The sequence below is a fragment of the Trichosurus vulpecula genome, chromosome 7 (genome assembly GCF_011100635.1).
Source record: "Trichosurus vulpecula isolate mTriVul1 chromosome 7, mTriVul1.pri, whole genome shotgun sequence".
NCBI lineage: Eukaryota > Metazoa > Chordata > Mammalia > Diprotodontia > Phalangeridae > Trichosurus > Trichosurus vulpecula.
In genome coordinates this window covers 48,069,885-48,081,402 of record NC_050579.1, presented here as the reverse complement: position 1 = coordinate 48,081,402, position 11,518 = coordinate 48,069,885, and the positions used below count along the sequence as shown (strand labels likewise).

Sequence of the window (11,518 nt, the reverse complement as noted above, 5' to 3'; positions counted from 1 at the left end):
CCTGGGTTCCACAAACTTAATTTAGAAAAATATTTATTAACTTTTCAAGATAATTGTTTTTCTTTGCAAAAGTTGTAATTTACTCATTTAAAAACTTTATTCTCTACCACCACACTGTCTTTTTCATTCTTTCCATTCTCCATTTTTATCTTCAATCTTTACCTATATACTGGTTCCTCCTTTACTGCCAACAGACATGCCCTATTCATCATCATCTGCAAAAAACCCTCTATGACCCCATGGCTATCAGCTCATAATTGTCCTTTGTAGCTAACCTGCTTAAGAAGGCCATCTAAAACCAGTGCCTCCCTTTCCTTTTCTTTCAATCTCTCTAAATTCTCTAGAATCTGCCTTCTGACCTCATCATTCAACTGAAACTTCTCTTTTCATGTTTCCCTAATTGCTGAATGTAATGGCCCTTTGTCAGTCCTCATTCATAGTCTTTGCCACTGTTGATCACTCTCTTCTCCTCAATACTTTCTTCTTTCTAGGTTTTCCTGACACTATCCTCTCCTAGTACTGCTCCTACCTAGGTGATCAGTCTCCTTTGTTGGATCATTATTTAGGTCATGCCCATTAACCTTGGGTGCCCCACAGGGTTCTGTCCTGGATTGTCTTCCCTTTTCACTTCATACTATTTCACTTGGTGATTTCATCAGCTTCCATGGATTCAATTATCATCTCTCTGCTGATGATGCTCAAATCTATTTATCTGGCACTAATCCTCTCTGCTGACCTCCAGTCTCATATCTCCAACTCCCTACTATACATCTTGAACTGATGGTCTCAAAGATACCTTAAACTGAACATGTCAAAAACTGAACTCAGCTTTCCCCCTAAATCTTCCATTCTCTCTAACTTCTCTTTACTACTGAGGGTAATGTCTTGGTGTAATCTGTTGCCACATCTGGAGATATTCTCATGAACATATCTTTTGCATATGTTCCTTCTCTCTTCTGACACTGCCACCTTACTGATACCAGACCTTTACCATACTATGTCTGGACTACTCCATAGTCTATTGATTGGTCTCTCTTTACTCCACTCCATACTCCACTCAGATGTCAGTGATCTTTCGAAAGTGCAGATCTGACCATCTCACCTCCTCCGGCGATTCCCTATCATGTCAAAGGTCAAATATAAAATGATCTGTTATTCAGAGCCCTTCATAACCTGCTCCATGTCACCTTTAGCCTTCTTCTTGATTCCATCATTTGTTCTGTGATCCAGTGCCACTGGTTTTCTTAGTGTTCCTTGAGAAAGATACTCTATCTCTCAAATTCTGGTATTTTCACTGGCCATAGATTCCCCCATGCCTGGAATAATTTCCCACCTCATTTCCACTTCCTGCCTTCCCTGGATCCCTTCATGGGTCACCTAAAATCCAACCTTTTCAAGCACCCTTTCTAAATTTTACCCCTTTTTAATGCTTTCCCTCAATTTTTTTTATTTCCAATTTATCCTGCTTATAGCTTGTTGGTGTATGGTTGTTTTCATGTTGTGTCCCACTTTTCACACAAATAAAGTCAGATCTAAATAATGGGGGAAATATCAGTTGCTTATGGGTAAACCAAGCTAATATAATAAAAATGACAATTCTACTGAAATTAATTTACTTATTCAGTGCCATATCAATCAAACTAACAAAAAAATTGTAGAGCTAGAAAAAGTAATCATAAAATTCATCTGGAAGGAAAAAGGTCAAGGATATCAAGAGAATCATTGAAAAGAAATGTGAGGCAAGGTGGCCTAGCTGTACCAGATCTAAAACTATATCATTAGGCAGCAATCATTAAAACTATTTGGCACTGACTGAGAAATAGAGTGGTGGATCAGTGGAATAGGTTAGGTATACAAGACACAGTGATCAATGACTATAGTAATCTACTGTTTGATTAATTCAAAGCCTCCAGCTTCTGGGATAAGGACTCACTATTTGACAAAAACTGCTGGGAAAACTAGAATATAGTATGGCAGAAAGTAGGCACCATATACCAAGATAAGGTCAAAATGGGTATGTGACTTACACACAAAGGGTGCTACCATAAGCAGATTAGGAGAGCAAGGAATAGTTTATCTGTTAGATCTATGGAGATGGGAAGAATTTATGACCAAACCAGAGAGAGGGAACATTATGAAATGCAAACTGGATAATTTTGATTACATCAAATTTAACAGTTTTTGCACAAAGCCAATGCAACCAAGATTAGAAGGGAAGTAGAAAGCTGGGAAACGATTTTCACTCCCAGTGTTTCTGATAAAGGCCTCATTTTTAAAATATATAGAGAACTGAGTCAAATTTATAAAAATACAAGTCATTCCCCAATTGATAAATGGTCAAAGGATATGAACAGGCAGTTTTCAGAGGAAGAAATTAAAGCTATCTATAGTCATACAAAAAAATACTCTAAATCACTATTGATAAGAGAAATGAAAATTAAAACAACTCTGAGGTACCACCTCACACCTATCCAATTGGCTAATACGACAAAAAAAGAAAACGATAAATGTTAGAGAAGATGTGGGAAAATTAGAACACTAATGCATTTTTGGTGGAGTTGTGAACTGATCCAACCATTCTAGAGAGCATTTTGGAACTATGCCCAAAGGGCTATAAAAATGTGTATATTCTTTTATCCAGCAATACCACTACTAGATCTTTATCCCAAAGATCATAAAAAAGGGAAAAGGACCCACATATACAAAAGTATTTATAGCAGCTCTTTTTGTGGTGGCAAAGAACTGGAAATTGAAGGGATGTCCATCAATTGGGGGAATGGCTGAACAAGTTGTGGCATATGAATTTAATGGAATATTATTGTGTTATAAGAAATGATGAGCAAGCACATTTCAGGAAAACCTGGAAAGACATGAACTGATGCTGAGTGAAATGAACAGAACCAGAACATTGTACACAGCAACAGCAACATTGTGTGATGATCAACGTTGATAGACTTAGCTCTTCTCAGCAATACAGTGATAAACAATTCCAAAAGACTTGTGATGGAAAATGCTAATCACATCCAGAGAGAAAACTACAGAGTCTGAATGCAGATCTAGCATACTCTTTTCTCTTTTTTTCTTTCTCATCTTTTTTTTCATTTTGTACTGATTATTCTTTCTCAACATGACTATTGAGGAAATAAATTTAATATGATTGTACATGTATAGCCTATATCAGATTGCCTGCTGTCTTGGGGAGAAGGGGGAAAGAGAGAGAAAAAAATTTGAAACTTAGAATAGTAAATGAAAAACTATCTTTACATGTACTTGGAAAAAATGAAAAACTATTAAGTGGAAAAAAAAAATAAGAACAGGCCTGGAGACAAGAGATGGAGCATCCTATGAGAAAAAGAGCCTGGAGGCCAGTGTGACTGGATCCTAGAGTATGTAGAGGGGATTAAAGTGTAAGAAGATTGGAAAGGTAGGAGGGGGCCTAGGCTCTGAAGGACTTTACAAGAAAAGAGGATTTTAATCTGGGGGAAAATACCCTAAAATGGTACAGCTTTTGTTATAGTGGTGTTGTAGTTCATAGGTCTGTGTTCAGAAAGAATAATTGGGTCATACATCCACAACAAATGGGATGTCTCCTCTCCCAAAGGGTTATCATAGCGTTTTTAAATTTTTTATAAATTTTTTTTTATTTTAAACTTAAATATAAAATGAGAAAAGAAAAAAATTGTCACATATAAAGCAAAACACAAGAGCAGATTCATTATGAAACAATAAATTTCCATTTCAAGAAAACCTATAAAATATAAATAAATAATAAATATAGAAATATAAATAAATGTTGGGAATATGTAAATAAATAAATATAAAACATAAAAATGATACACATTGTCTTCAAAGCTGCCTAGTTTCTCTTTGTTTCCTTACTGGTTTTCTTTTGTTCTCTGCTGTGTACTTTTTACTTTATTTTTTTCCATTCCCTAAAGAAGGCTACAATTAAGCATGTGTGTATATATATATATATATATACACACATATATATATAATATATGCATATGTATGTATGTATGTATATACATATATATACACACACATACATATACATATCCATAAACAGATATATATATTCATATACATATATGTAAGACCACACTATGCTCATTTCCTCCTATCCCGTTTCTCAGTTCGTTACATGTTTGCATTTTTCCTATTTAGGGTTATAATTAACCTTACTGGGTAAATTACCCTTCCTCTTAACCCTGGTGGTTTTGCTCTATGGAATATAGTATCCCAAGGCCTACAGTCCTTCAACTCAGTAGACAGTAGAAACTTAATAAATGTTTAGTGAATTGAAGTTCAATATGCCAGAATTACATAGTAAGAGAAGAGCAGAAATGCTGACAAAGAAGTAAGTCTAGAAAGTCTTCAAAGAGATAATTATCAGGGTTCCTTTGAGCTTAAACATTCTATGAGCCTCTGACCCTGGGGGAAAAGGAAAGCCTCATTTCCTGGGGCACTAAAGAAGAGCTAGTCCAGAGACTCAAGAAAATAACCTCAAGGACTAAAGCCTACTCTGTCCTCTAGGGATTGACCAGGTTAATAGGAAATAGCCTGGTTTGGAACTTGGAACTCTTCAATCTCACGTCCCTCGTCTCATATAGGAGTAACCCCTGAGGTGAGAAAAGAATTTAGAGCACCACTTGAGAAGGACCTGAAAAGCCCAAATCCTCTCACTGCAGGCACCAGGGCAGCAGATCACTGCCAGAGGCTGATTCCACCTCTGTTTTTCAGTGCCATGCTCATGAAATTCATTTTCTCCCATTCGAGAAACCAAAACCTCTCCTTTGTGTTTTATATCTAGTTTCCTTCACCTATTCTCTTTGTTTTTTTTAATAAGGAGAAAATTCCAAAGGAAGAGGTAAGTCATATTTCTTTGATTAATGTGAAACATCCGGAATTTTTCTGATTTTCATAAAATCAGTTGATTCTTTATCCTAGGGAATCCATGAGCAAAAGAATGTTCTCATGACAGATAAAACCCAGGAGCAATGAAGGCCGTCAAATTTATTTCCAGCAGGGCTTAGGTAAGGTAAAAACATGTGGTCATTTTACTTAACAAAACAATCAATCAATTCAGCAGAAGAATGTTGTACTGCCATTGTGGATGGTAGAGCAGAATGATGGCATCACTAGATGGGTGCATTAGAAAGATGAGGCTGCCCAGCCTGGAGGCTGCTTTGAAGGGAGCAGAGAACAGAGGGAGGAAGACCTGCTTTGGGGTTGCTACAGAAGCTCAGGCAGGCACTTGGTGTTGAGGAGCCTTGGGAACAGCAGGGACAATGGGAAGGACAGAGGTGAGAGATGTTTCAGAGGGGAAAGGACAGGATTTGTTTCCCAACAAAGCTGGGAGAGAACAGAAGATGAAACAAATAAAGCTACGGGCTGCTGTTCCCATTGATCTACCCCTTGAGCCAGTAATTCCATTAAATGAGAAACTCCAGCCACAGGTTTGTTGGTGAACATCCTCCTTGTGTGTGGATCTCCACTGCTCTATTTCCCTACCCAAGCCTGCAGACCTGCTCCAACTGCCCAGACCTCAGCAGGAGACCCCTGGAGGTCATTTACCGTGTCTAGATGACAGTTTGAGGTACAGGAGGGTTTTAGAAAAAAGAACATACGCCTAAAGAAGGACATCCCAAAGAACTAAAGACATATTTGAATTGGAAAGACCCTTAGACATCACCTCATCCAACCTCCACTTTATGTTACATATGAGGAAACTTAGACCCAAGAGGTTAAAGATAATTTGTGCCAGGCCACCTGATCCTTAAGTGAAAGACTAGAATCCAAATCTTCTGGACAAATAAACTGAATGAGGTAGAGTGGAGGTACTGTCAAGAATCAGGGATTGTAACCCAGGCTTTCAATGGCTGAAATCATCAGAATTCCACAATTTTCTCCACTGACTCTCAGAAGCCCTGGTAGACAAACAGTGAAATCAGGTGTTGAGGGTTTCACAGGGATGAATAATTATAGGTGATTAATAGTGAAGCTGAAGGATATAAGCAAGTAAGGGGTAGTAGATAGTGAAACTTTTAACTAGCAGGCTGTGTAGTCAAGGCTGTATATAGTAAAAAGAAAACCATAGGGAATGAGTTGTCATAATTTGGACAATAGACATTTTTCATCCATTTGGTCTTTTCTGTGATAGTAACAATAGCTGACATTTTGCATAGTAATAATATATGTCTTATAAGTACTTTGTCTTGATCCTCACAGAGCAAAGAGTTTGGGTAACCACAAGCCTTCTGCCCCTCCCTCACCTCAACAGGACTGAGGGGAAGGATCAAGCAACATAAACACTGCTTCTGAAAAATCCTTCACAGAGGGACATGGAGTGGAGGTCTATGTCCTCTAAAAGAGACATGGAGTAAGAGGACATACAATATCACTGATGGGGTGTACAGAATGGAAAGTGGAGTAAGGTTGTACCCTAAGGGCTATCTGAATTTCATTTCCTTTATATTAGTAGGTATTTCTCTTGGTGGCTTGCAGAATTTGTGGGTTGTCACTGGAATTGTTAATGATGTTATTGATTATATATCTTGGAGTCTCAAGCCTAGGATTGTTACTATTGTTGTTGTTTTCTAGAGGTGATTCCTTCAATTCCTGCTTTGTTTTCTGCATTCAAAAGTTCTGGGAGTATTATTTGTTGCCTGATGGTGTTCAGGTTGTTGGACTTGTCATGTTTTTCAGGGTGGCCTTCAGTGGTCTCTTCAAGTTCTGTCTTCAGGTAAATATGTTTTACTTATATGTAATTCTTGTATCATGTATACAGATCTCTCGATGTTATTGGGTTTTGCTTCTCTTTTCTAGATTGTATTTCCCTCGAGTATATTTGCCTTCTTCATCTATTATTCCCTCTTTCACTTCTTTGGAGAGAGTTAACACTGTAGATTCAGGACTCCAGCTACAGGCTTCAGAATCACTTGCATAGACATAGTTGAAGTCAAAGGATTGAATGAGAGTGTCAATGGAGAGAGAGTAGAGAGAGAAGAGAAGTGGGTCAAAGCTACACCTTTGAGGGATGCTTTCCTTCAGAGGTCTGGAAAGGATACAGAAGGAGAACTTAGAAAGGAAGGAGACTTAAGACAATGTGATAGTTCTGAAGCCAAGGCTTGGAGAAACAGCAAGTACTGGAAAATGGTCTGACCTCGGCTTAGAGAATCTGGGTTCAAATCTACTGCTTTCTAGCTCTGTAACCTTGGGTAAAATACTTAACCTCTCTGGGTACCAATTTCCTCCTCCATAAAATGAAGTAATCAGACTAGCAGTTCTCTAGCTCTCTTCAGGCTCTAAATGTAGGTTTTTAGGAACCTTTCTAAAAGGAAATGTCCTGAACCATTCTCCATATGTGGTGTGATCAGGACCTTTTCTAGGAGAACCAGATCAAGCTGGCCCACACCTCATTATCTACTCTTAAATTGAAATCTGAAAATGCACAAAATGCTCTCCCATGGTACTTCCCTTTGGGTTTTTGTTGTCAACAGGATTTGGCACAATGGACCATTAGCTGGACCCACTGTGGCCATTCCTATGTTCTTATATTCTCTTGAAGTACAAAGAGGTCACAGGTTTAAAAAGCTTGAGAACCACCTTTACAATCACAGCACAGCTTCTGTTTTGCCTAATCAATGAGCTAATTTGCCCTCTCAAACATCTTGTCTTCATCTGTGCCTCTCATTTCAGATCCAGGTGAATGATCCACTGCGGAGAGGGGACAAAGGTCAGCCCTCTCTAACAATTCTGATGGATCTGTCTAAAGATTGGGTTCATCTCAAATGATGTGAATGAGATGATGCAGTGAGTAGGGCTGCATTCCCATAGCATTTGCCTTTCTTTTGCCATGAGACAGTTTCCTTTCTACAGGATATCACCTAATTACATCCTTTAAAGGAGCTTAAGTACGATACCCATGACATTCCATTATTCACTCCAATGAAGGGAGATCATGGGCATTGAACTTCAAAGCCACCTTGACCAGTGCAAGGACACAGGATCATGTGTCTGCATCCCCAATCAGGGAGGTCTGAGGACACTTATCCCTGTGGTTCTAAAGGCCACATAGTGTCATTTCCCTTCAGGGTCAGTTTATGAGCCCCACAAGAAAATCAGTTTCATTCTTTTATAACCCAACTTCATCATCTACAGGTTATGAATGATCTTTGATTGTTCCCCCAAATCAAATCCAACCTCAAAGAATGAAGATTTCTCACCATCAAAGATGTTTCAAAGTAATCCTGGAGGCTAAGAAGGCAATTCACAAAGAGAAGTTCCCTAGAAGTTTTGAATAATGGCAGCATCATTGGAATAAGAAGCAACTGTGATTTTATTAAGTGCCTACTTTGCACCAGCCAAGGAGCTAAGGGCTTTACAAATTTTATCCCCCTGGATTCTCACACCAAGGTAAGCGCTGTTACTATTCCATTTTGCAGTTGAACAAACTGAGTTAGATGTTAAGTGACTTGCCCAGGGTCACATAGCTAGAAAGTTTCTTAATCCCAATTGGAATTCAGGTTTTCCTGATGTCAGGCCCAGCACTCTATCCATTGTACCACTTTACATATAGACAATATATAAAGTATAAGCATAAAGATTCTCAAGGTGACTACTTTGAAGGGATGACCTCCATCTGGTATGCTTGTTAAAGAAAAAAACCCCAGCTCCATTGTAGTTTGACCTCATACAGGGAGACAGGGAGCCAATTGCAGGCAAAAGTTGCCAGAGTTTGTAATTAATTCCTTCCTTAATTTCTCTCTGTTTCCCTCTCCTACTTTATACTCTGATGACTGTTCCACCCCAGATCACCTTTCCTCAGTCTTGTTCCTCCCCCTCCTCCATCCCCTAGAGTAAGTGTTTGCCACAGTTCCCCCTCTGAAAGTGAGTTTGGAAGGGACTGGAGATCTTAAGCGTTGATAATGGATTTATGGGGGACATGATAATGTAGTGGCAAATGTGTATGTTGGCTCTTGTTCCACATGACCCCATAATGTATTCATGTTACCTTGGGGCCCCATCTATGGTGCCCTGGGAAGATGTGACCTCCCTAAGGCAGTTAGGTGACCTAGTGGGTATAGTGTTGGCCTAGAGTCAGGTAGACTGAGTCTACATAAAATTTGACCTCAGATATTTACTAGCTGTGTGACCTTGGGGTCACAGAAAGTGGTCAAGAAAGAAAGCAGTATGATTGGACTGTCTTTCATTTTGGTATTCGTATCCCCAGTGCTTAGCACAGTACTTGGCACATAGTAGGAACTTAATAAATATTTTTTAAATGACTGAAAGAATGTCACACCAGCAGAGCCTCTGTATAAAATAGCAGTCAATCACTGAGCTCAGTTCAGAGGTGTCAGTGAATATCAGTGAAGCAGTCTAATAAGAGAGAACTTCAAATTCATGAGTTGAGGATTCCAGTGAAGCCAAGATTCCTCCCTTGGATGGCTGTCTTCATATGAGTATGTGTTTCTTCATCTTTGTCCTTCCTCAGCTTTCTCTGTTCTGGGTGTAGGGGGATGAGGTAGAGGAAGGGGTCAACTCCTCCAAACAGTGACACCTTCTATTTTCATTTCAGCTATGAAGGACGTTAAGGAAAGGGGAAACCAAACAGGTGTCACTGAATTCATCTTCCTGGGATTTTCCAACCACCCAGAACTGCAGGGATTGTTCTTCCTGATATTTTTGGTTGTATACCTGGTAACTGTCCTGGGGAACCTTCTCATATTAACAGCAATCAGAATCAACCCTGTTCTTCATACTCCTATGTATTATTTCCTCAGCAACTTGTCCTTCCTGGACATCTGCTATACCTCCACCACTGTCCCCATCATTCTGGTGAATTTCTTCCAGGAGAAGAAGACCATTACCTATGAAGGCTGCTTGTCCCAGCTCTTCTTCCTTGTTACTTTTCCAGGTTCTGAGTGTGTCTTGTTGGCTGCTATGGCTTATGACAGATTTATAGCCATTTGCCATCCATTACACTACCCAGTTCTCATGAGCAACAGAGTCTGTGCCTACTTAGCAGCTGGGTCCTGGATGTGTGGGTTAGTGAATTCTATGACACACACAGGGCTCACAGCAACTCTCACTTTGTGTGGTCCTAACCAGATCAGCCATTTTCTCTGTGATATCCCCCTACTCCTGAAGCTCTCTTGCTCAGACACTTCAATCAATGAGGTGGCACTCTATGTAGCTAGTGCCACTTTTGGTCTGAGCCCCTGCCTCTTCACTGCTGTGTCCTATACCCTCATTATCTCTGCCATCTTGAAAATCCAGTCTGCTCAAGGGCAGAAGAAAGCATTCTCTACCTGTGCCTCTCACCTCACTGTAGTGCTCATCTACTACGGAACCATCAACTTCAACTATGACTGGCCCAGCTCAGGGTACTCCCTGGATGTGGACATCCTGGCCTCTGTCCTCTTCTGTATTGTCATCCCCATGTTAAATCCCATCATCTACAGCCTGAGAAACAAGGAAGTCAAAGTTGCCTTGAGAAAACTATGTAAAGGGTATATTTTACCTAGTGATTCCAGTGGTCAAATTCATTCTTAACCTGGAGTCCATGAACTTGGTGTAAAAACAATTTATTAACTGTATTTTCAATCTAATTGGTTTCCTTTCCAGTCCTATTATTTTAAGCATTAATAACTTTATTCTCCACCATTACTGTCTTTTTTATTCTTCCATTCTCTATTTTATCTTCAATCTTACCTATCTACTGGTTGCTTCCTTACTGCCAACAAACATGATCATTTCTCATCCCCTACAAAAACCTCTCTATAACCCCACAGTTATCAGCTCATATCTTTCCTCCTTTGTGGCTAAACTGCTTGAGATGACCATCTATAATCAGTGCCTCCATTTCCGTTCCACTCTCTAAAGTCTCTAGAATCTGCCTTTTGACCTCATCACTGAGGTGAAGCCACTTTCTCTAAAGTTATCCATGATCCCCTAATTGCTGAATCTAATGGCCTTTATTCAGTCCTTACCCGAGCCTTTGATCACCCTCTTCTCCTCAATACTTCCTTCTTTCTAGGTTTTCCCGACAATATCCTCTCCTAGTACTCCTCCTCCCTAAGTGATCACTCTTTCTTAGTCTCATTTGCTAGACTGTAATTTGGGCCATGCCTAATGTATCCAAGGTTGCCCCACAGGGTTCTATCCGGGTCTGTCTCCCCTTTTCTCTGTATATTATTTCACTTGGTGACTTCATCAGCTTCCATTGGATTCAATTGTCATTTCTCTGCTGCTGATGCTCAAATCCTTTATCTCACACTAAACTCTGCTGACCTCTAGTCTCACATATCCAAATACTTATTGGATATCTTAAACTGCACATCCCATAGACTCTTATACTCAACATGTCCAAAACTGACTCAGCTTTCCCCTAAATCCTCCATCTCCCTAACTCACATATACTACCTGATAGCATCAATGATGGGTCAACAGTAACAACGAGGTAATAGGTCATAACAGGAGAAGCCAGAAACAGGACCAGGGGAATTGATTG

At 39.6% G+C, this 11,518-nt stretch overlaps 1 protein-coding gene across 1 annotated transcript; it reads left to right on the top strand.

Moving 5' to 3' along the window:
- The first annotated feature begins 9,585 nt into the window (after positions 1-9,585).
- Positions 9,586-10,560, top strand: LOC118856062 (olfactory receptor 5V1-like). Its single transcript, XM_036766118.1, has one exon. It carries the CDS (start codon positions 9,586-9,588, stop codon positions 10,558-10,560), a length of 975 nt encoding a protein of 324 aa, XP_036622013.1.
- The last annotated feature ends 958 nt before the right edge of the window (positions 10,561-11,518 follow it).

What these genes read in the sequence shown, in the direction of transcription:
- LOC118856062 (XM_036766118.1), top strand. Translation starts at nt 9,586, where the DNA reads ATGAAGGACGTTAAGGAAAGGGGAAACCAAACAGGTGTCACTGAATTC.